Genomic DNA, 26182 nt, shown 5'->3' on the forward strand with positions numbered 1-26182 from the left:
CATAACATATGGGTTGAATACCATAGCTTAGCTGGGGGAGGTGGTATGCTCTAAGAAAAGGATGGTGTAGCTATCAATCCCTGCAGGACTGCCGAAGCAAAGCCTGCTCTGGATCTGGAATATAAGGGGAGGTTGTAGTGTTTGGAAAATGTATGCACGGAGCTCCATGTAGCAGCTTCTAGAATGTCTTTTGTAGGCACCCCTCTTAAAAATGCTGTAGAGGTGGCTGTAGCTCTGGTGGAGTGTGGTCTGACATTGGCTGGCACACTCTTTCCATGGAAGGAATAACAGAATCTGATGCAATGTCCAATCCATTTTGAAATTGTCTGTTTGGAAATTGCTTTTCCTTGTACTCCAGGGGCGTAAGCTACAAAAAGCTGATCAGACTTCCTACTGGTCTTGGTTCTGTCTAGGTAGTAGCGAAGTTGTCTGTGTATGTCCAAGGTATGTAGCAGTCTTTCCCCTTTGTTCTCAGGATTGGGAAAGAAAGTAGGCAGGTGAATTGCTTGATTTAAAGAAACCCTACATACCACTTTTGGCAGAAAGGTAGGGTTGGTTCGTAAGGAGACCCTGTCTCTGTGAAAAGTTATGAACGGTGGTATTGCCATTAAGGCCTGTAATTCAGAAACCCTTCTTGCTGAGGTAATGGCCAGCAGGAAAGCTGTCTTCCAGGAAAGAAATTGTAAATCCACAGAAGCTGCTGGCTCGAAGGGAGGTAGAGTCAATTTTTCTAGGACAAAATTGAGGTCCCAAGCTGGTACTGGTGCCTTTCTTGGGGGCTTTATATTCTTGATTCCTCTAAGAAATTGCCTTAACAAAGGATGTGAAAACACAGGTGGATCAGTGTTGTATCTAGCTGAGATAGCTGAAGCATGTATTTTTATGGAAGAGTATGAGAGTCCGTTATGTAGCATATCTGCCAAGTATTCCAGAATGAGTGGAATGCTCAAAAGTGATGCATCATGACCCTTGTTGGTATTCCAAATGCTGAATCTCTTCCATTTGGCTGAGCAAGCCTTTCTGGTGGATGGTCTGCGGGCTTCTGTTAGTATCCACTGAACTTCCTTGGAGAGAGGTAAATTGAGGTTATTTATGGGATTTCCCAAGTTGTTAGCTGTAGCGTCTGGATGTTGGGATGAACTGTCCTGAAGTTGTGTTGAGTCAAAAGTTGGGGCCATTGTGGAAGGGCCCACGTTTTGTTGTGACATATGCTCCGTAGTAGTGGGTACCAGTGTTGTCTTGGCCAGTCTGGAGCTATTAGGATCCCCTTCGGCTGCTCTACTTTGATCTTTAATAACACTGTGGTCATCAGTGGCAGAGGTGGAAATGCATAAATTATTAGGGAGCTCCAGTTGAATGAGAGGGCATCTATTTTCCATGCTTGTGGATGATATGTCCTTGAGCAGAACTTTTGTAAGTGATGATTGAGGTGTGAGGCAAATAGGTCTACCTCCGGCCTGCCCCATGTCGAGGTGAGTCGTATAAAGATGCCTGGATGTAGCCTCCATTCGTGGGGTCTAGGAAATTCCTGCTTAGACTGTCCGCCAGAACATTGTCTTTGCCTGGAACAAACTGGGATTGTAACTGTATGTTTAGACCCAGTGATTTTTCCCAAAGATTCATGGTCAGTCTGCAAAGGGGGTAAGAATGAGTGCCCCCCTGCTTGTTTATGTACCACATCACAGTGGTGTTGTCTGTCCGTATTAGGTGGCCTTGTTGAAGTTGTTGTCCAAAGGCCTCGATGGCATGCATTACTGCTAGCATTTCTTTTTGGTTGATATGCAGATGTGTTTCCTTTGGAGACCATTGCCCTTGAATACATCTGCCCTCCATGTGCGCCCCCCATCCAAGGTCTGAGGCGTCTGTGGTCATGGTCTGTGTTATCTGAGGTTTTTTGAACGACATACCTGTGTTTGACTGGCTTACTGTGGCCCACCATAGAAATTCCTTTTGAAGACATGGAATGAGTGGAATAGTTGCTTCTAGGTTGTTGCTGTGTTGAGACCATAAGCTTTTTAAGTACCATTGAAGCTTTCTCATGTGTAGTCTTGCTAGTGGAACCAGGAGAATGCAGGATGCCATGCAACCCAGGGCCTGTAGGAAACTCCTTGCAGTCATCTGGGTGAGCTTTGCTAAACTTTTGAAGTAATGAGTTAACTTCTTCTGCTTGTCTTCTGTCAGGTAAGCCATTTGAGAGGCTGTGTCTAGTTTGGCTCCTAAGAAGGTTATTTGCTGGGATGGCTGAAGTCTTGACTTTTGAAAGTTGACTGTGTATCCCAGAGCCTGTAGCAAGTGTATGACATAATTCAAGTTTTTGTCAAGGTTAGTTTGTTGTCCGCTTGTATGAGGCAATCGTCCAGGCACGGGTAGATTTGAATCCCCTGGAGCCTGCAATGAGCAATTACTGCTGCCAGGCATTTCGTGAATACTCTGGGCAGTAGATAAGCCAAATGGCAATGCTGAGAATTGATAATGCTCTGGCCCTGCAAGAAATCTGAGGTATCTTCTGCAGCTGTGTCTGATAGGGACATGCAGGTATGCCTCCTTGAGGTCCAGAGTAATCAGCCAAGACCCCTTGCCCAGCATGGGAAGGAGTTGCTGTAGAGTCAGCATTTTGAACTTTGGTACTATGAGAAAAGTGTTTAAAGCAGACAAGTCCAGTATTGGTCTCCACTGAGTTTCTTTTCTTGGAACAAGGAACAGTCTTGAATAAAACCCCTGACCTTTTTCTTGTTGTGGAACTTTTTCTATTGCTTTGATCTGAGCAAGCAGAGAAATTTGCTTGATAGCCTCTGCCCTCTGATTTTGTGGAAGGTTTGGCATGCCTTGATTTCTTGGCAAGGTATGAAAATGGAACCTGTAACCGTGGTCTATAATGTCCAAAATCCATTTGTCTTTTGTCAGTTTGTGCCAATTTTTTGAAAACAAAGATAACTTTCCGCTCAAAGGAGCTTCTGTTTGCTCCTTGGTCAGCGGAACTAGAGGAAAGTCATTGAGATTGTCCCTGCGGGGCAGGAGAAACCCCTGTGTCACTTCTTTGGTTTGCTGGTTGCCATTGTCGTCCCCTGTAGGATCCTCTGTATTGCCATCTTCCTCGGGCACGCCTGTTTTTGCCCCTTTGAAATCTTTCAGGATTAGGAAAGGACCAGTTTTTAGAAGGCCAGTTCCTGCTGAATCTGGGCGGATGAACCTGGAGGAAATCTTTGACTGTCTGAACTGACTTGGCTTTTTCCTCAATGGACTTTAACACATCTTTAGCATTAGCACCAAAAAGCTTGTTCTTTTCCAAGGGTGCGTCAAGAAGTTTTGCCTTAACATGATCTGGTAAAGGTTGTTCTTTTAACCATGCATGTCTACGGATGACCACCCCTGTCACAGCTGCCCTACATGAAGCCTCCAATGCATCATATCCACACTGTAGAAAGTGATTGCTAACCTGCTGAGAATTATGCACAGCCTCCTGCAAAGACTTCCTATCTAAAGGTTCAGGAGAGGCCAATCTTTTCTGTAAATCATCTAACAGGAAATCCTGATATTGAAACATGTGAAAGAGACAATTGAGAGCTCTCAGTAGTGGAGGTGTAAACCTTCTTCCCCCATCTCTCTAAGGACCTTGCTTCCCTGTTGGAAGGCAAAGGGTTTTTGGAGGTGGTAGCTGAAACCCCTTTAGGCCCCTGGGAAATTGTTTCTAAATCAACAGCATGGGCCCTAAAGAAATGAGAATGGGTTTCTGGGACCCTATAGTATCTGTCAGGCTTGACAGGAGCAGGAGGAAGAGTATCAGGGGTAACACTGGAGTCAGAGTATAAATCATCCAAAACATCAAGCACAGGAGGTATAGCTAAGGGTCTGTGTTGGGGCTTTTTAAGGAAGGTTAGAAGGCGCTTTCTGGAATCTGAATATTCCTGGCCTTGCCACTTAAAATGCTCCCTCATGGAATGCAGAACTTCCCCAAAAGAAATATCCTCGGGAGGAGAGGCCGAGGGAATGGAGTCCTCTGCATCTGAATCCTCATAGGTCTGGAAGGGCTCTTCCTGGCTTTCGGAGTGAACAGAGTCCTCAGAATCTTCATCTGAAGGAAGAGGGTCAGAGGGTTCAACCCTGGGCCATCAGGAGGAGGCTGGGATCCTCTCTCAGGATGGGCCTGGGAACCTCTGATCAGGGAAATTAAATCTGCGGCCATAGACATGATTTGAGTTTCAGGAGTAGGCTGAGGTAAGGTTTTAGCAGTAAGATGCTTGGACTTGCTGGCTGCCTTAGCACGTGTGTAGACCTTGATAGACATGGACATGGGAGGCCTAGCCGCTCCACGTGCAGGAGTGACCTTATCAACAGCAATGGTCTTGGGCATTTCCTCTGTTTCATTATCCGGAGGAAAATCAATAACTGGCGTCGGAGTGGCCTCCGGTATCGGAGGTATCGGTAATGCGGTGTCTTCAGTTCGGAGCGGTGGAATAACCGCCTCAGAGGGAACCGGGGCACTCGCGGTTAGTTTTGGCGTGGTGTTGGTGGAAGACGCGGGCCGAGGATGTCGGTCCCGGTCTTTTCGTTTCTTAGGAGTCTGCGTTGTCGGTTGTTCCGACGGCATTGTATAATCAAATTTTTCGCCGAAAAAGTCTTCAGCGAACTCTGCCCGGCACCTGAGAGTGCGCTTATTGAAGCGAGCACAGGCGGCACAGGCAGAGACGTCGTGGTCTGGGCCAAGGCAAGGGAGGCAGTAAGAGTGGAAATCCTTATGAGGCATTTGTTTACCACAAGACAAACAATTATTTACTTTTTCAGTAATTTCTGACATCGGCTGAGGCAAGAAAAGGTCCCCAACGGGGTACTTAGCTTTTTTGATGACTTCGGTTTCGAAGAATACAGGAGCTGACCGATCGGCACTTGCGAACTGCTTCTGCTTCGGGCACCGCGCGGCAAGAAAGACTGAAGAAGATGGCGTCGGCTGATGCTTATATACTCCAGCCGCTCTGACGTCGGAGAAAAATGCGACATCAGCCGACGTCGGACCCAGACTTAGGAATCCGGCTGACCGAGGGCTGCCTGAGGCAGGACAACCCGTATGTTATGACTGCAGTTGCATTCTTGAAGGACATCAGCTTAGCTCAAGAGTTTTTTGGCTGGAGCGAGCTTGGTATCAGGCCGACTCGGTTCCAAGGGCTCGGAACCAAACCCATCAGTGATGAATGGAAATAAGATCAACAACATCAGAGCTTGTTTTTTTAATCATTTAAGCAGTTATTCCTAGTAAAATGCATTGCTTAATACTAAACCACTTTTTGTTTGTTTTGTACCTCCCCCTTTCTCTCCCTCTTTTTTTTTTAATACGTAATGCAGGATGTCCACTGCTGCCATGATTCATGACACAACAAAGAAATCCAAGTGTCGTGCCGAAGATAATTTTAATAAACCCTAGTCCTAGGATCGCATGCAATGGGGAAAGTGCTCAGCAAGTTGAAAAGCTGACCCAGATGTCTGAATGAGTCTGGGGTGCCCTTCAGTATGGCTCAGCTACTGCATGCAGGATGTTTACTGCCTGTTGCATTTTGCACAACATTATCATGCTCCAGTTTGGTAGTGAAGTAACCCATGCTGTAAATGCAGATCTCATTTCGAGCCCTACTAGGATTAATGATGACCAGTTAGCAGCAGTAGCAAGGGACCCCATGTGGCAGGCTCTTGCATAGCATATGGCTTTGCAGGTAAAGAAGTGGCATTGAATCTAGAACTATGGATCATGACATTCAGGTTAGTGATTCTTTTCATGTAAAAAGAGTACAACTGATTTATGCAGTGATATGCATGGTCTACTGTCACTGTTCATCAGATATGCTTTCTTATCCTTGAATAATTTAAACATATATATATATATATATATATATATATATATATATATATATATATATATATATAAATATAAAAACGTATACATACACACACACCCATATATATATATATATATATATATATATATATATATATATATATATATATATATACACACGCACACACATATACATACATACATATATATATATATATATATACATACACATATATATACATATATTATTTATATTATTTATATTATATATATATATATATATATATATATATATATATACACACACACACACATATATATATATATATATATATATACACACACACACACACACACACACACACACACACACACACACACACACACACAAGTCATATACTGAAGGGCACCCCACTCATTTAGACATCTGGGTCAGCTTTTCAACTTTTTTACTTATAGAACAGGTATTCATATTATTGTTTATAAATCATCATGATTAACTGCACCAGTTCAGTGATGTCATAAGGCCTCAGAGGGAATAATGGCATGTTTAACTGTTTTGCACAAGACATTTTGCTTAGGAACTTTACTTGCATATGAATGTACAGAATCTCCTCAGAAAATAAATTTAATAACACGTGTTATTTTAGTATTTCACTGCCTTGAATTTTTCAAATTCTCTAAACTTGCACTTAAAAGTTCGTGCTTTGCATGTGAATGGAAAATGTATCACGTTATTTTTTACCATGCAATGTTTCCTCAGGTTTAACTATAATATATTCGAAACATTTTACTGTTTTCTCTTTAAGCTACTGCACATCACATTTTGTCACACGAGTCACTGATGGACAATCTAATGATGAAAGTGAAGAGAATCTAGGAAATAAGTCAAATGAGCATACTGGAGTAACATAAGAAATTTTGGCAAAAAAATGAGGAACTGACAGCCAGGACTGACTCAGTAGAAACCAGGCTAAAATTCTTGGAGGCTAGACTATGAGGATAGTGAGAGGAAAAAGAAGCACAGTTGTAGAAGTAAACTTACCATAAAAGTAGATATTCAAATGATCACTGCTGCAGCAGCCTCAGCTATAAGGGTTATATCCTTCAATGAAGTCTCTGGAAAATGGTCCTGGCAAAGCCTGTCACACACCTGGAAAAGAAATCTAGTTTATAGTGCTTTGTAAAAATGTGCACAGAGGACCACTTTGCTTCTCTAGAACACTTCTCGGGTCTAATCCTTCCAAAAAAGCACAGACAAAAACCAAGGCCCTGACAGAGTGTGCTCTAACCCTACCTGGAATAGTTTTGCTGTGGTGGGAATAACAAAAGGTAATAGTCTGAGACAACCATTTGGAAATAGTTTGCTTTGACAAAGGTTGTCCCCTTTTCTTACCTTTTCAAGAAATGAACAATGAATAGAATAGCATGTTCTGAAATATTTTGTTTCATTAACATAATTCTAGAGTTGCCTGTGGATAGCCAAGGTATGAAGAATCCTTTCTACCACATTCCTGGGTTCAGGAAAGAGCACAGGGAGATGGATAGTTTTGCTGAAAGTAAACTTGGATACCACTTTAAGCATAAAAGGATTAGTTCTCAAAGAAACCCTGTCTCTGCAGAAAATTAGACAAGACTGACCCACCATAAGAGCTTGCAATTCAGATGCTCTTCTTACAGAGGTCACAGCACTCAGCAAAACTGTTTTCTATGTTAAGATCCTCAAGTCAGAATGGGGGTGGGATCTGGTTCCCCTTGTTGTTTATGTACCACATGACTGTGGCATGGTCTGTAACTACCTGAAGAGGTCCTGGGGACTAAATTATTTTCACAGAGTTGACAGCCTTTATGTTTTATGTGCTTTGGTCTGTCTTTCTTGTCCTGTAGACCTTGCACTTTTATCCCATTTACACCGCTCCCCAAGAAATGTCAGAGATGTCCATTGTGACTGTTTTTGAGCAGGAGGTGAGACCTAGATTCAGGGATATCTGACATCTCCAAGCGATATCCCTTTTCACAAATCCCAGAACTGGAATTTGGAAAGATAATGGATGTTGGGAACAAAGATATTTCATATGCCATTCCATCTTTCTCATGTGAAATCTTCCCAGAGGTATCAAAAGAATTGTGGACGCCATGAGCCCAAGAATCCTAAAGTATGCCTTCCCAAAGACAGAACTCTGAGCAGAAAACCCCCTGCAACAGATCTAAATAAAGATCTACTTGTTCCTGTGGAATAAAAGCATTTTGTCCTGAGGTGTCTATCATATACCCCAGAAGAATCAAATGACTTTTCAATGTTCTTTTGCAATCCCAGCCTGTATAAGAAACTCTTACACACACGACAGATTCCAGACACTTTGAAAAAGATTCTGCAAAGATAATAAAATCATCTAAAAATGGCAAATGTGGATACCCTGTAGCCTGCAATGGGCTATGACAGGAGCTAGACACTTTGTAAACACTCCTGGATCACTGGATAGTCCAAAAGGTAAGGCAGAGAACTGATAATGTGACCCTGACACAAAAAACCTTGAGAGACGTATGCAATCTAGATGAACAGGAATGTGATGATATGCACCTTTCAAATCTAAGGTTAGTAAAAATCTTAAATGAGGAAGAAGGGATAAATTGTGACGAGAAAGCATTTTGAACATGGGCACTATCACAAACAAATTCAGGAAAGAAAGACACAACTCGTCTCCAGTAATCTTCTTTATATGGCCCTAAAAACATTCTTGAATAAAATCCTTTTCCCAACTGCGAAGGAGGAACTGCTTCTATTACACCCTGAGAAAGCATGTAGTGCAGGAGAGGAGGGAATGGAAGAGTTTGTCTGGCTCATGAGGAGGGATCCCCTGAAAAGAAAACTTCTTCCTACTGCCATTGGTACCCTAGCTGGATCAGCTTTAGTATCTGTTTGGCTGAAACAATGCGTTGTCAAAGAGAGAAATGAAGATTCAGACTCTCTGGAAGGGATAAGGGATTGTCAAGGATTTTTTTTTTAGGGGGGGGGAGGCATGGTCCCTTACATAGTCATTCTGTGTCCTGGGGGTCCAGCATGGGCTGAAAAATCTGAGGATTACCTCTCGCTGCAGCACAGGGTCCAAAAACTAAATCTCTATCCAAAGGAAAATTCAAAATGTAAATTTTTACATCTGAGAGGTTCTGAGAACACAGTCAGGCAAACCTCTTAAAAACACTATCAGTGACAACATCCCTGGAAGCTATCTATACAGTCAAACACACACACTTCAAACAATGAGCAGTGACCTGACAAACAAGAAGCTAAACCACATAAAGCAGATTTTTTTTTCTCACATGATGAAACTGTAGTCAAAATATTCCTCATACTTTCACAATTACGCAGTAAAAAATGTAACATATGAGCCTGACAATCCAAAATTCTAAAAATCAAAGTTACAATATATACTTTCCCCCCAAACATTTCAATAACTTTAGCATCCTTGTCAGAAGAAGAAGCATTATATTTAACAACATGGTTGGCAGCAACTGGATTAACTAAAACTATAGCTGCTAGGTCAGGTCTGGGATGAGTGTATAAAATCTTGTAAGACTAAGGAAATTTGGACATTATATTTGCTTTCTTAGGTGCAGTAGTCTGGCTGCCAGGAAAACCACAACTATGACAAACACATCCCTTCAGTGCTGACAAACTGCACTGGGGTGATACATGAAGGTATATATTACACACACACATGCATGCACACACGCACATGTGTGCACACACGCACATGTGTGCACACACACATTTGTAAATCATATAACATTTTCCTTCAACTACTCTTTGTGGATGAAAAGTTGCTGACAGTAAAGGCAGTGAAACCAATCAATACCTTATCAAAATGTATCTGTCAATTGGGATCTGTGCAATAAAAATAACTTCATGAGGTATTGAGAGAGGGAGGCAAACTAAACTAAGAATACAATTCAGTAATACAAAGCTATGGTCACACCACCAAATACTACAGTCCGCATTCCACTTAGCAGGCTGTTACAGTAGAATACTTTGAAATAATCTTATTTAACTGATTCTTACCTAAACTTAACTCATGTAGATGAACATGTTTATTTGAGAGTTTCATTTCAATCAAATTCCCTTCAGTTACTGTACACTAAAAATATGATATTGCATAGCTTTATGACGTGACAGTGTGGTTACATATTTAAGTTAGGGGGTGTGGGTGCCAAAACCCTCCAATTTGGAAAGTGCAAATCGTATTTGTTGGGGCCAGGGGTAAAGTTCCCCCTGCAGAACAGCTATTTTTGTTTTTTTTTCTAAACATTTTCTCTGGCTATGATCTGGTGACCTGTGTGCAGTGTCCATTTTAGTTTTTTTTTTTCCCCCCATGAGACTTTTGGCACCTGTATCTTGTGTTTGTATGCAAATGCATAGTTTGTGTGAGTGAAACTAGGCTTGTTGATTACACCTGCTTTTATTCCATACCTGCCTGGAATTGTTGGGTTCTGCTAGACTACAATTCTGTCTCTCAAGAACCATAAGATGAAGTGCACTCAGGTCATAGATGAAAATGGTCCAAGGCCCAGACCAACCACTTGATCAACAAAGAATAAATAAAATAAAAAAAAATAAACCTGCTAGCTACTTATGAGTTAATTTATAATTTATTTAAAGGAACGCATAACTTTAAGCCCCGCTAGTATTGGAATGTGAAGTTATGAGACTAATGTACAGGCAGTGAAGTTTTGCCATATATGTACTGTATTGTACTATATGTGCAACATTATATGGAGGACGTTTGCTCTTCCTTGGGTGATTCTGAATATAGAAACATAATGGCGGTGCTTTGGAGGTCTTAGGGTTTATTTTACAAAGCATGTATTGTGCTTTTGATAGGAGTTTTGATACTAAAATCCTGTGATTCTCTGTGTTTTGATTAGATCAGTTTTATTTACTTGCGTTCCAAACACTGAAACTTCAACGAGATGCCATGATCCTGTTTGGCTGTAAACAACCTCTGCAAATGTCAACAAAGACAGTACTAGTGATACTTTGTCAACAGCAGCACAGGCAGTGCAGTTATACAGCTGATACAGTTATGAGTCATCAGACTCTGTGTGATGAGAAATGCATGTGGCAGAACTATAACATGTAGTCTTGATGAAAGGTTATATATAGATCTTTGCATTTAGGGAAATGTCAAGGACAGCTACATAAGTGATTTTTAAGGCCAGCCATACAAAATCAGGTTTGCACAGGTTCAACAATGATGACTACTGTCAATGACATACCTTTGATGTCGAGAAGTCTGTTGAAGAATCGTATTGGTTTCAAGGACAAAAAGTGTGCCAGGTCTTTCATGCCAACTTTGAACGGATTTCTGTCATCCAGCTTCAAGTGAGTGTGCACCGACAAACGTAGGTCTTTTTCAATTTCTTTGCAAAGCTTGTCAAGCAAATGCTAGGGGAAAAAAAAACATTTTACATGTATAAAATTCACTTGGTCTTTCTCTGTCAAGACAAGAATAATTCAGTATAGGATGTACTGTACAGGAAAAATAATTTGGGGAATGTAGGTCAGAACGGTAGCTATTGGATGACTTATTCAAGCTTACATATAAAGCAAACATAAAACACAAATGTAACAGAAAAACAGAATAAAAAAAAAAAACAGTATGCAGTGTAAACATGTAGCAACTAACAGCCTAAGCAAATTAAAATATTAACTGCAACAAATAAACTTAGAGAACTTTTACAATTACCTAGTATTGAGGTCTCCTAAATCTAACGAGTTTGTTGTGCTCCTATGGTGCACTGCTTCATAAGCAATGGAATAAATCCTGGTGGATTCAAGTCACATTCTTGGAATTACAAACAGTCCTTGGGCGACAGAGGATGGCATGAGCAGGACAGTAAAGCCAAAAGAAACTCTTTCATGACAAGTAAGGCTAGATAAGTTGTAGCCTGTTATAAGTCCCCAACCATGTCCCAAGACACTCACTCCACATTCCTAAGCACCATGGAGAATATTAGGGTCCAACCTAACATTCTTATATTGGGCGACTTCAACTACCCCTCCAATAACTGAGAAAACTACTCATGTACCAATACACTTGCCCAATGTTTCCTGGAATTCATTAATTCCAATGCCCTGGACCAGCTTGTTCTTACCCCCAACTAAAGGTATCAAAATGCCACCAAAGGATGAGCAAGGTAGCAAAATCCTTGACCTGGTCATTACTAACATGGACAACCGTTGCTCTACACCAATAGTCAACTCCTCCCTGGTTAGATAAAACCACAAACTAATTACCTTGGAAATCCACCCCCCCCCCACAAAGGTAACCACAATGAAGAACTTCTCCAAAGCAAACTCTGGGCTCCTAAAAACAGAAGTGGCTAAATTCACGGCACCCATGCAAATGGGGAATACTTGCATGACTGCTGAATCCTACACCAATGCACTGTACGAACATGTACACAAATGCAAGGATCTCACCATACCCAATAGAACCAAGACATTCTCCTCCAAAAAATGAAGCCACTCTGGTGGCCCCCTGACATAAACAAACTCTACAACAGAAGGAGGAAACTGATGTGGAATAAGGTGAAGTCCCAAGATTGGAAAAACTCCCTTATTAGCCTCAACAAAAAGTTGAGATCCCTCATCAAATCCTCTAAAGATAGCTATGAAAACAGAATTGCAGCAGATAGTAAAGACAGCCACAAGGCCTTCTATATATAAAGAATCTCCACTGCAATACCCAGATTTGCTCTGAGCTACTGCACAATGGTACCAACTATACCGAGCCAGCAGATATTGCCAATATACTGGCCGGCAGATTCAGTGCCAACTTTACCCCCCCCCCCCCCAAAGGACCAATCACAATACCAGTAGGTTGCCAGGCATCCAGTATTACTGCTGCACAGGTTAAAACAGCACTGTCCAAAGCCAAGAATACAGCTTCTGTGGGACCTGACAATATCCCTGGCTGTGTTCTACATGAACTACAGAGTGAACTGGCACCTCACCTGTGTGCCCTGTCCAATCACAGCCTCACCTCAGGCTTTGTCCCTACCGAATGGTGCACTGCTACAGTCATCCCTCTCTACAAAGGAGGCGCAGCTGTAGACCCTGGGAACTATCGCCCCATTAGCCTGACAAGTCTGATATGCAAAGCTATGGAACACATCATCATGGACCTAATAAACAAGGATATAGGGAATCTCCAAACTCTGGATCCACACAGTTCGGTTTTGTGAAGGGTAGATCATGCCTGCTCAACTTGGTCGACTTCTTTGAGTCAGTCACTAGAGATGTGGATGAAGGCAAGGTAGTTCATACAGCCTACCTTGATCCGGCCAAGGCCTTTGATACCATTCCCCACTCAAGAATCAAAGAAAACCTCACCAGCTTGGCATCAACCTCTGTATCACTAGGTGGGTTGCAAACTGGCTTACAGATGGAACCCACAGGGTGAACGTAGCAGACTCCAAGTTAGACTGCCGACCAGTCACAAGTGGAGTCCCACACGGATCAGTGTGGTCCTCTCCTGTTTGGTATCTAATTCTCAGAAGTCCAGGCCAAGACAAAGGGACTCTGGCTGACAAAGTACGCAGATGATTGCAAGCTGGGAGCCACTATTAATTCCCCAAGTGATGTTGACATCCTACAGAAAGGCCTCACTGACACCAATGACTGGTGTCAGAACCATGGCCTTAAGCTCAATGCCAAAAAACGTGTCATTATCCCCTTTGGGAAAAACCCCACATAGATGGTAGTCCACTGAACACAGAAGGTGTTATAAGAGATCTGGGAACACAGGTTGACAGTAACCTCTCTTTTGACTACCACACTGCCACTGTGGTCAGAAAGTCCTTCTATGTGGTACACTGACCATCACACTGCCACTGTGGTCAGGAAATCCTTCTATGTGACACATCTCATTACTAAGGGTTTTGCATCCTGGAAGAAAGAGGTCATTGTCTCCCTCTACTCTTCCCTCATTAGGCCAATCATTGAGTACAATGCCCCATTTGGCATGTACCTCACTAGACACCTGCAACAACTGGAGAGGCCGCAGAAGTACCTCACAAAGAGGATCCTAGGCCTTAAACATCTCTCCTCTGCTACTTTCCTAGACCTATCTAAAGCATTTGACATGGTCCCACACAAACAACTCCTCTCTGTACTCAATAACCTATCCTTTTCTCAATTAGTCACCAACTGGTTTCAAAGTTACCTGTCTGACCGCCAGCAATCTGTTGTATGGCAAAATTGCACATCTCCCCAACTACCTGTCTCTATTGGCGTTCCCCAAGGATCCATCCTTGGACCCCTACTCTTCTCTATTTTCACCAATAATCTAGCCTCTGCCACCAAACATGGCACACTCATACAATATGCAGATGACTCAACCATCATCTGCTCCACCCAGTCCCTACCCGAACTGCAAAAGGTCACACAGCATGCCTTTTCCTCTGTTGAAACTTGGCTATCCGATGCCCAGTTAATACTCAACCCAAACAAAACTAAACTACTCCATCTTCAAACCCAAACATACTCAAAACAACTCTCACTTTAACATCACAGCAAAAGACAACACCACTATCCACCCAACAGATCACACCAAATTGCTAGGAGTTGAAATAGACAACAATCTCAAATTTGACATTCACATATCCATGACCATTAACAAAGTCCACCAAAAACTAGGAGCCTTATACAGAAATAAGCAACTCCTCACCAAAGAAGCTAGGATTTAAGTTGCACATTCGCACCTTATCTCCAACCTACTTTATGCCTCTCCAATATACACTAACCTAAGGCAATGATATCTAAATAAACTCAAGACCTGCTACAACAAAATTGCCAAATTCGCCACCGGGGCATCCTACCACAGTCACCACTGTCTCTCACTTACTGAACTAGGCTGGATAGAACTCCTTCAATGGTATCAACTCACACTCGCCCACAAACTGGTTAACCATCCTCTAAAGGTCCCATCCCTCCAGTATCTACTCCAACCCTATCTCGCCACCAGACCACTACGATCCAGCCAACAAAAATCAATTACAGGTTACTAGAGCTAATAACACTGCTGGAGAAGCACTACTCTCCAGCGCTATAGCCAAATTATGGAACACCTTCCCCCCCACAATAACCTCTCTACCATCATGCACCCACTTCAAAGCTTTACTTAAAGCACACCTAAAAACATGCTGGCTATGCCCTTGTAACTCTCCCCTCTAACTTCTCCCACTCCATCTACCCTCTACCTCTCTTCCACCCCACAAACTTCCTTTGATTACAGTAAGCTCCGATACTTCCATGCCTATCTACTTATTATATGGCAGCAACTTCTCATTGTAACAATTGTTAATATCTGCTATGACTTCGTGGATAGAACAGATGCTAGTTATCTACTGAATGTACTATGTTCATCTGTAACTATGTTTGTAATATTTTAATTGCTAGGATTCTTAATCTGTAACTATGTCTGTAATATTTGTGGAACTTTTCTCCCCGGGCCTCTGCTGAAAATGGACCTGCGTCCAGTCGGACATTCCCGGTCAACACATGTAAATAAATAAATAAACTCTTGTCCTATATGGACAGACTCAAAAAACTCCAACTATTCTCTGTCTCATACTGCCTACTTAGAGGCGATCTCAGCTTGACTTACAAAGCCATGTCTGACCCAGCTCTGTTAGAAATGCTACATCTAAAGAAATCCCAGTCCCTCCGCACCACACACTCCAGAGACCTCAACCTCATTACCACAATCAACAGAACATGCTGGAGGGACAGGTTCATAGCCCAGAGACTGGCCATACTATGGAATAGACTTCCCATACATGCCAAACAGAGCACCTCACTGGCCCTCTTCAAGAGGAATCTTGATGAATGGATAGGAAATAGAAAATTCACCCCGGGGATCACTCCAGTGGCTCTAATTGACAGAGGCACTGGAAACTAAGGTTGGGTGGCATGATGCCAGGGTAATCCTACGGGCTAGGCTAGTAAAGGCTCCAGGGTCATTAGCCTAGTACACACCTATGAACAAGAACTTTACAGATGTGAGAATGAACAGGCAGCTAGTGAAGGCTCAGGGGGAAAAAAAAACTTGAGTAACAGATCAGTAATGTATGGACCAGAAAGCAAGCTGGAAGCAGAGGTTTACAACAGCTGCACACAACCCAATTCACATTCCAGAAGCCAGGGTACAGAGTATTTGAGAAAATTAAGACATAAAGAAGTTAGGGATTTGCTCACTACAGCCAGGTAACAGGTTGAACTGTGGTGGTTGATCTGGGCAATATTACCAGGATTAAAGCATGAAGACCAAACAAAAGCTGATAACCCATCCTTAAGCTTCAGACAGTCATTTAAGATGACTGGTGAGACAATGAAGCTTGGCTAGTAATTTGAGCATATCACCCTCACAGATAATGCAGAGGTTCAAGCACAGAAGATTCAAATCCCCAAGTGCACCATTCACAGGCATCTCAAGCATTTTAGATGTACCGAGTTTAAGCCAGTTAAGTGCCCACTTATGAATACAGTCAAAATCATAAAACTAAGGAACTCTACATAGACACAGACATAAAGCTGCATATCATCAGCACAGGAATATTTCAAACTTCTCCTCTTGATAAGATCACCATGTGGTAGCACTTACCCAGTGAAAAGCAAGAGCAGAACATATAGTAGAAACCGAATGTGTGTGTAGTTCTAAGGACAGGATAAGAAGACTTAACACACAACACAAATATATGTGATCATCCAGACAGGTAAAAGTTAAACCAATCGTGTCTATGTTCGGCTACTGAATTTGAAAAAGCACAAATCGCAAAACAGTGAAAAAAAACAGTGAATGGGACAATCACTGAACTACAACAACATGGGGGGTGTCATCAAATGGCCATAGTTGGCCGACAACCATGATGTAACACGATACATAAGGTAAGCGAAGGGAAACCTTTTAAAATTTCTCTTTTCCCCTCTCTAGTGTGATATTGGAGTTGGCATATACAGTTAGGGGTGTGTGTGTGTGGGGGGGACGATGCCCCCCACCTTGGTTGGTTGTGTGTACGATGTTGGCTGACTATGGCAATTTGATTTAGCTTTTATCGATGCTGTTGTAGTTTGATGATTGTCCCATTCACTGTTTTACTTTTGATGTTTTGTGGTTTGTGTTTTTCGAATTCAGCAGCTGAACATAGACCCAGCTAATTTAACACTATAGTGAACATTTCACAGTAATTTCGTAGCTACTCTAAAAGGGGTCATAATCAAAACTGTAAAAAGTTGCTAAGAGAAAAGGACTAGAATGAAACAGTGATGATGATTTTGTGCCATAGGCATGTCACTAAAAGTCCTGTTGACAGCCACCTTAACATTAAACTGGGCCCAAAATATAGAGGTCATGTGCCTTAACAAGAGAGACAAGTTGCTTTCATGCCCCCTTTTCTTGCATCTTACCCATATATACAAGTTTTGCAATAAGGTATAAGCATAAGTTGTAAAATCAGATTAAAAAGATATCCAAAAACTCACGTTCCAAAAAATCCAAAGGAACAAAAAAAAAAAAAAAAAAAGTCTAAGCATGTATCACAGTGTTTAATCAACAAGTTAAGCACTTTCACTCCATCAATGTACAGAACTTCTTCAGAACTGAACATTTCACGATAAAATAATATAATCCAATATTGAAATTAGTTATTAGAGTTGAAAATCAGGATCACCAAGGCCTCTTTAGAAGAAATGGAAAGAAACTCAATTTAGCGCATGAAATGATCTTGTAAACAGGGCCTAGAACATTCAGCAAGATACAAGTCTAATGGGATAGGGGTCAAGTCTGCAAATTATCTGCCACACATCTGAGGCCAGGGAATTAACTGTTACAATTAGCTAGGACTAACTCATACCTGTGCGAGACAGACCCATAAATCAGACCATAACCCTTCTCTCAAACTGGTTTAAGTACACAAATGCTCTGATGGAGAGAACTCTGCTGAGAACTGTGCAGCAAGTCTACACTGTCAAGATAAAAATGCTTTTAGGGTCAAAATGAGCCAAGGCTGTAATGATCCTTTACCATTCACACAAGCAAGGTTTGCTGTGATATCAAAGGGGATAGGAAATTGCAGTTATCTCTAGAACTACTTACATGGGTGATGCAGGATCGTTTCCTGAAACCAGATGCTGTGGATGACTGGACACAGTGGGGTTATGTCAACATACACACAATGTCTAGAGGGCTACAATGGTTAAACAATACAGGCTACAGCAGCAGCACCTGTAATTAGGCATGCAAGACTGGACTTGAGAACTCCATTAGCAACTGGCCACTGTGCTGACAACTACATTTGTGGTAAGATTTATTTTTTCTGTATTTCTTCTAGCTCTTTCTGCAGCCAGTTCTGCTGCGTTATTATTTTGAATTAGGTGTAGTTATCTAACAAATATTTTAGCCAACTGGCTTGAATCAAAGCTTTAAAGTATAATATTTTCAAATTTCATAATAATAATAATAAGACTCTGTACAGGATGGGCTACTATAATGCTGTGACAGGGTATCTCATATTTCTCCTCTGGAATGTCATCATCAGAAGGCATTCATCTGGAGAAGAATTCAACTAGCAGTCTTCCGAAGTTTACCAGCGCTATTTCAAGATCCAAGTACGATTATTAAAGAGATTTGTTAATGGAAGGTTAGACACCATTACCATACAATCATTACTGCCTGAGATTATAGACAAGAACATCAGAAGATCTGCAGAGAGATCCAAGTAAAAACTGCTAAGATCCCTTGGAGGAAGTTGGAAAGATAACAAGACTGCTACCAGATGCTCCTTTATCCACAGTTATAGTATGTACCCATGTAACAACCTTTTTCAAGACAATCTCACAGCAGGTCAGCAGTTATTTTAAATGAGTTCTAAAAACTAAACTTAGCACATAAATAAGGACCCATTGAGAAACAAGACCTTGCAGGAATGCCCTTCAAAAGACAGTCAGCCCTTGGAATGGATGTCAGGCCTCAATGTTTAATAAATACAGGAGGTAAACAAAGTGACAATCAGAGGCAGCAGAAGAATAGCTGGCTCAACCAGTGCCCTCTGCTGGTAACACAAATACCTCCCCAACCCAATCTTCAAGTGAAGAGCAAAAAAGATCTGAATACTACAGTTAGATTCATGCCCCCATCAGCTCTTCCACTGAACAGCAAAAACAGCTGCTCCTTCTACTGACACTCCAAATGCATGCCATGTTCTCCTCACCTTCCTTCTGCCAGGACATTCAGGTACCATTTCTGTGCCCTGCCCCCCGACCTTCTTTTCCCATACTTTATTAAAAATATATATTTTCTTCCTTTAAACAGATGCTACAGTTTATACTTTGCCTGCATGGAGCCCTCATGTTTTAACTGTAGCAAACTGCTTGACATAAATGTAGCAAACGGTTGCTACAGTTTATACCTTGCCTGCACAGAATGCTATGGTGCTCATATTTTAGTAAAAGAAACAAAAAACAAAAAAAAAACTTTCTTCTTCTAAACTGTAGTAAACTTATTTGCTATGAATGCAGTAAACACCTGCTATAGTTCTTATACCCAGTCCGCACACGGAGCACTGCAGCTTTCAGGTTTCAGTTAAAAAAAAAAGAAAGTAAGAGAGAAAGTTTGTATTTTTTTTTAAGCTGTAGCAAATGACTTGCTACAATGTAGCAAGGAAATCACTACAGTTTAGACCACACACGGAGTGCTACAGCAATCAGGTTTGACTGCAAATGAAATACCTGCTTTTAAAAGCCGGCATTGCATTTAAACAGATCTAGACTGGTTGATCAACAACCAACAATTTGCATCTGGGGCAGTTGCCCCTCTCACCTCGCCCTAGCTATGCTACTGGCTACTGAGAGGCAGTTAATGTCTTGAGCTTGCATGACAGTGAAGAGTATTCAATAGGCCTTTGCAGTTATTGCTGTACAACCAACTTCAACAACAGAGAGCTTAAGAAATTTAGTTAGTACATATGGAAGCTGTCTTGACGGGGAAAAAAAAAACAAAACAAAACAGTCAGTAGGCTGACAAACCTAACAGCTGCCAGCAACAAAGTTTTCCACAAAAGAAATTTAAAGAAACCGGCTTTAGCAGTCTCAAACTTTGACAACTGCAAAACTGTCTTAGGAAAATGTGAATTTGGATATGTCCACCGGGGATATGCTTTTACCATCCACTGATCCATGAAATGCTGAGACAGCAGACAGATGAACAATAACTAAACTTGCATTTCCTGACACAATAATAAAGTTAATGAGAAGGATATACAAAGGATCAAAGATAAAAATTAAGAGGTTTCCTCTCCAGTAAGTTGTCTGAACACAGCAACCAAGCAGGGGTATATCCTTTTTATTTGCTTTAACATTTAGAGCCACTTGCAAAGAAAATAAGGGACTTAGAACTTCAAGGATATAATTGGTATGGTAATCAAGAAAGGTTGACTATTTGCAGATGACATTATTTTGCACCCGATAAAGACAGAAAAGGACATCTAAGAGATGTACATTTTTAGACGTTTTCAGCTCTTTTCAGGATATAAAATTAATGAAGATAAAATAAAGGTTACAGCCATAAACTATGTAATTGCACATGAATTGGTTTAGCAATACCCATATTTATGGGGACACAATAAGATGAAGTATTTAGGTGCGTGGATTAAAAAAATAAAATATTGAACAATAACTATAAGAGCCAATCTTAGGAGGTTAGAAAAGACCGAGAATAGAAACTGGAAAAAAACATTTACAATGGAACAATGGAAAGATATATGTATGGCTCCCTAGTATGTAACAGTGTCCAGAAAGTTTAGTATTTTTTGCTTAGTAGTGTTTGTACAGATATTTTTATACTCCAAGCAGACTTCAAATAATTTTTTCTCGGGTAGACAGCAAATGCTGAATGTGTGACAGGAAAGAAAATAGCAACTGGGAGCATATGTTTTGGGAAAGTAATGATTTGGCAGACTTTAAAAGCTGCCTAGGGAGTATTCTGTCAAAAATACTGGGTGAACAAATGACTGTAAACTAAGGAAATTATTGTTCTGAACTGAGACATACGATCCGAACGGTCTAGACATACTAAGTTCTTGTTAAGTTCAATTCTGTTGGCTGCCAAAAAAGCAATGACAAGAAAAGGGATATCAAAGTAGAAATGAACTCTATTTGAAATACTGAATATTGTAACAGATAAACAAATTAGAAGACAGATCTTTAGAAAAATGAAGCAGCAAATTACATAGAAATAAATGGAATTCGTGGGGACAATATATGCAGAATAGTGTTAATGAGCAGGGAGTTTTAATGGAAGGTAGGAATTTAGCAATTTGTGTAATGTTAGACTTATGATAGCTATAACAAAATAACATGTATGTGATGTATAATTAGGTAAATGGAAAAATAGTAACATGGTTTGTTTTCTTTTCTATTAATGTATGTGTGCCTATATATTAAGTGATCATTTAATAAAGGTGGTAAAATCAGTGACAGTTAAGCAGATAAGCATTTATGAGCTTTGGCCCCGGCAACCACACTGACATTTAACTCCATGGTGGACAGTACCAACCTGCTAGACAATCCACCTGCTCCTCTACAACACTCTCTCCCCCAAGTACTGTATTCTGATATTGTGGTACACTATGGGCTGCTTCTTAGAATAATGTTCACTTCACTTTACAGACCACCGCATGCTTACTGACACATGCATGGGTCTGTTTCCAAATCATACATCTGTTAGCAATGCAAATAATTTTATACACAGTACTGTGCTATTTCAGAATTTTTAGATGTTTTCATCAGTAATGCTTATCTGACAAAATATGTCTGGATGCTTTTTTTTCTCTCACTTATATTTTTTGTCTACTGAACCAAGACATATGACTGAGTTCTCAGCAGCTTCCATTTAAGCTCTCCATGAAAATAAGCTGCTTACTCATTTGTCTCTTAAAGCCATCTCACTGAACCTAAATGGGATTTTTTTCACAGGATTCACAATCAATACCCAGAGTCTCAATAACAAAATACATTACTTTCAAGTATGGCTAAGCCACAATCAACCTGACATTGTTGCCATCTCTGAAACCCAGCTCAAACCCCACATCTCTGACTCCGAAATCCTATCCTCTGGATTTCAAGCTCTTAGATGTGACCACTTAAATAGAAAAAGCAGCAGCAATGCTTTAATCTACTCCAATCTTCTCACCTTAATTCCTTTCCCAAATCCTATTCCACAATTCACTAACACAGAACTAGTAGTAGATTACTAAAAATGAACAATCATAAAAGCCTCTGTATCGTCGCCCTTTATATTCCACCCGGAAATAACACCTCAAACCTCAAAGACATACTCCTATGGGCCTCAATTGAAATTAACCTTGAAACTTGCATACTAGGTGATGAAAACAAACTGGAATAAAATTAACAACCCCACACCTTCCCTATCTAATAATCTCTTCAACTTTACACAAGTAACCCAATCTATTACCAGACCCACTAAAATAAATCCCCCAGGATCCACAGGATCCCAATAAAATCACCAACTCTGGCACCATCCCCAACTCTATTAGTGACCACCTCCCAGCCTTCATCCACCAAGCAACGTTCTTCCCACCCCTCCAGATCAGCACCAATACAAGCACACTCGCAACCTTAGTAAATTTGACCACAAATTTTCTCAAACTCCTCCAAACAAATGAAGTGGAACATTTTAAAAACCTTTCCACTCAACAAAGATGTACACTATTTTAATTCCACCTTCCTAAATACTCTAAACTCCTTAGCTCCTCCAAGAACAAAAAGAATAAAAACTAAATCTGCCCCATTGGCTAACTAAAGAAACAAAACAAATGAAGCTTCAAAGAGATAAATCCTGGAAACTTTACCAAAAGAATGAACTCCCCGAAACTCTTCTCCAATACACACACCTTCGCAACTTTGCAAAAAAAAAAAAAAAAACAAATGATCAGAGACAAAAAAATCTTACTACACTAAGCTCCAGTCCAACCATACTAACAACCCTAGACAATTCTGGAACTCAATAAACTCACTTCTCAACCCAAGCACCAAAAATAATCCCTGCTCTGACCCTGAAATAGCCTCTGTATTTAACTCGTTCTTTAGAGTCAATATCAGATATAACCAAGACTTTTTCCATCAACAACCCCTCCTTCACAATCTCCCTCATCCAAGTCCCTCCCCTAGCCACCGACCCTAATCCCCCCATGTTTGAGCTCAAACCCATCTCCACCAACTACATAAAAAGACTTTTCTCCAAACTAAAACCCTGCTCCAATACTCCTGATAACATCCCCTCATCCTTCCTCAAGTCCGCTGCCAATGGAATCACACTCCCAATTAGCATCTTAATCAATAGATCCATACAAGAATGTTACGTCCCCAAACTCTGGCATACTGCCTTTATTTTACCTCTCCATAAAGGAGGCAAAAACACTATCATCTCAAATTTCCACCTTATAGCTCTCCTCTCACCAAACTCTAAGATCCTACAAAAATATATCCACCTTCAAATTATGCCTTTTGTGACTCAAAACCAACTTCTTACTCCAACCCAACATGGCTTCCAACCCAGGCAGAGCACTATAACAACTCTACTCTCCTTCTTAGAAACAGTCAATCAAGTCCGAGATTCTGGAAACATGGCATCAACAGTTTTGCTAGATCTCTCCAAAGCATTTAATACTGTTTCCCATACCCATTTTCTGAGCCATCTTTCAAACCTGAATCTCTCCCAAAACACCATATCCTGGTTCTCAAGTTACCTGTCTGACAGATCTCTGGCTGTGAAATAGAGAAAAGGCACCTCACCTTTTCTACCCACCCCTACCGGTGTACCTCAGGGATCCATCCTCGGACCTATGCTGTTCAATATCTTTATCAATAACTTTCACTCTGCTATTCCAAATGCTAAAGTCATACAATATGCAGATGACTCAACTTTAGTCTGCTCTGCCACTAACCTCCCTGAGCTTCTAACTAAACCCAGATAGTGTTCTCAACCACCGAGACTTGGATGCGCCAAAACCACCTCTCTCTCAATGCAAACAAATCCAAAATACTACTATTCCCACACTCAAAGTCCTACACTTATGATAAAAACTCCTTCCAAGTCTTTAGCCAAAACAACTTTCCTATCAAAGTTGTTCCCTTCATTAAATTACTTGGTGTAACAATAGGTGAACACCTAAAGTTTGACACCCAAAATCAGCAAAATATTTAAAAAAAAACACTTTAGCTGTCTGTTCTGAAAGGAGGCAAACATATCTACTTGAGGTATTCCCTATAGTCGGACCAGTTCTTGGAAGACCACAAGATGATGTTTTAATGCATTGGGGTCAATCCTGGTCTTGCCGAGCTTGTCTGCAATAAGGTTTTGCTCTAATGGAATGTTTGAAGCCCACATAGTCAGAATGAGCTAAACTGCTACCCTAAGGCTAGCTCAGACAGTCTGCAGGGAGGGTAGGGTCTGGTACCCCGGGTGTAAGTACCACATCACTATGGTGTTGCCTGTGTACACTTACAAAGGTCCTGGGGGCCATAGGTGATTCAAGGCCTTCAAAGCATTAATAAAGACCAACACCGCCCTGACATGTATGTGCTTCTGTCTGTCTACTGGATCCCAAAGAGGTTACATTTTTACTCCTTTGAAATTCACTCTTCATGCTAGATTACAAGAATCTGTAGGGATTGACTGGACAGACGGTCAAAGGGAGAATGGAGGACCTGGATTGCAAGCTCTCTGGTCTAACCACCATCCAATCCACCTCTACAAACTCCAGATCTGGATCTGAAAAGTTAAAGGGCGTAGATGCAGAGTCCTGACTGACATGAAGTACCACTGCAATTTTCACATGTGTAGTCTGACAAAGGGTAGCATGAGTATCATTGATGCTATGTACCCTATAATCTTGAGAAAATTCCTTGCAGATGCCCAACTTTGACTGGAGAAACTCATGAAGAATTCATGAAAAATCTTTACATTGCCTGGACTAAGAAAGGCTCTTTCCAAGGCAGAGTGCAGCAAATGTCATAGGTAAATCATTCACTGAGAAGGGATGACAGATGATTTCTGCAAACTGATTTGAAACCCAGACTGAGCAGAAGTTCCTGAACAGCTGCTAGAGAATCCTGACAGTTGGAAAGAGTCTGCAAAGATAAGACAATTGTCCAAATATAGATAATGAGAATGCCTTGAAGTCTGTAATAAATAATGACTGGAGCTAGGCTTTTTGTGAATATTGTGATGCACTACAGGGTCCAAACAGTAAAACAGAGAATGTACAGTTGTGCAAGTAAACTTATCACAACATACTGGATATTCAAATGATTACTGCTACAGTACCCTTAGTTATTATGGTTTATATCTTCTAAGGATAAAACAGCCAGCCAGCTTCCAATGCTTCAAGGACATCTTCCATGCCCCCAATTACTCATCTTAAACTGAGCTTAAGAAACAGTAGTTTGTGCTCCAAACCTTTCAGAGCCCTCTGGCACTAGCCTCCGGTATCCTTCTGGTTTGCGAACTAAAAATATCACTGAATAATAACCTTTGCCTACCAAATTGAAAGGCACTGGTTCTATGACTCCATGAGACACCATTATGTATATAATAGGAGGAAATAGTGGAATCAGGTTCCTTAGGTAAGAGGGAATCCTGTAAAAAGAAAGAAGGGATTTCCATTGTCAAGAGTACCCCCATTGGATTACTGTCAGAGCTCAAATATCTTAGCCTATCTCATGCCAAAAAGGAAGATGAAGTCTCAGTAATATAAAAAGTTCCCAGGGTGGGAGAAAGGGGGAGCCTAAACAGGCAGACAGTTACACTGACTGGAAGGACTGTCCTTGACATTTGGAGGCTTTTTCTTTCTATGTTGAGCCTCCTTTCCATTGCTTTTAAAACATTGATTACTGGCTCCTTGTGGATTAAACTGTTTAATGGAAACAGGGGCTGAGGAAAAGGCAAAATTATTCTTCGGTCTGGAAAAGAAGGGTTGGAAAATCTGAGTCACTCCTTAAATCATTTTTCCTCTTTCATCACAATTCTTAAACACCTTCGCTGCAGAAGGGCCAAACAGAGTCTCCTTACAGAAGGAAGAATTTAAAGCTTAAATTTATCATCAAGAGGATTTTGACAATGGACCCTAGCAAATCTCCTCAAAGCTGATACACGTGCAGAATACCTAGTGAAGGAATCAGTAGCATCATAAACATACTTTAAAATATGCTTAGCTGCCTGAGAAACTGCTGTCACAGAAGCATTTAATGAATTCTTTACCACAGAATGAAGGACGGGTAAC

General features: G+C 41.0%; 1 protein-coding gene across 1 annotated transcript in view; it reads right to left on the reverse strand.

The window, feature by feature from the left end:
- The window catches only part of WASHC4 (WASH complex subunit 4), a 1952913-nt gene that overhangs the window by 677977 nt on the left and 1248754 nt on the right, over nt 1-26182 (reverse strand). Inside the window, exon 25 of the mRNA XM_044087827.1 lies at nt 11099-11267. Within this exon, the coding sequence (XP_043943762.1) occupies nt 11099-11267 (169 nt within the window). The remainder of the gene's footprint in view (nt 1-11098; nt 11268-26182) is intronic.

The sequence above is a fragment of the Protopterus annectens genome, chromosome 11.part0, assembly GCF_019279795.1.
Source record: "Protopterus annectens isolate FY-2018-M chromosome 11.part0, PAN1.0, whole genome shotgun sequence".
In the NCBI taxonomy this organism is placed as follows: Eukaryota; Metazoa; Chordata; order Ceratodontiformes; family Protopteridae; genus Protopterus; species Protopterus annectens.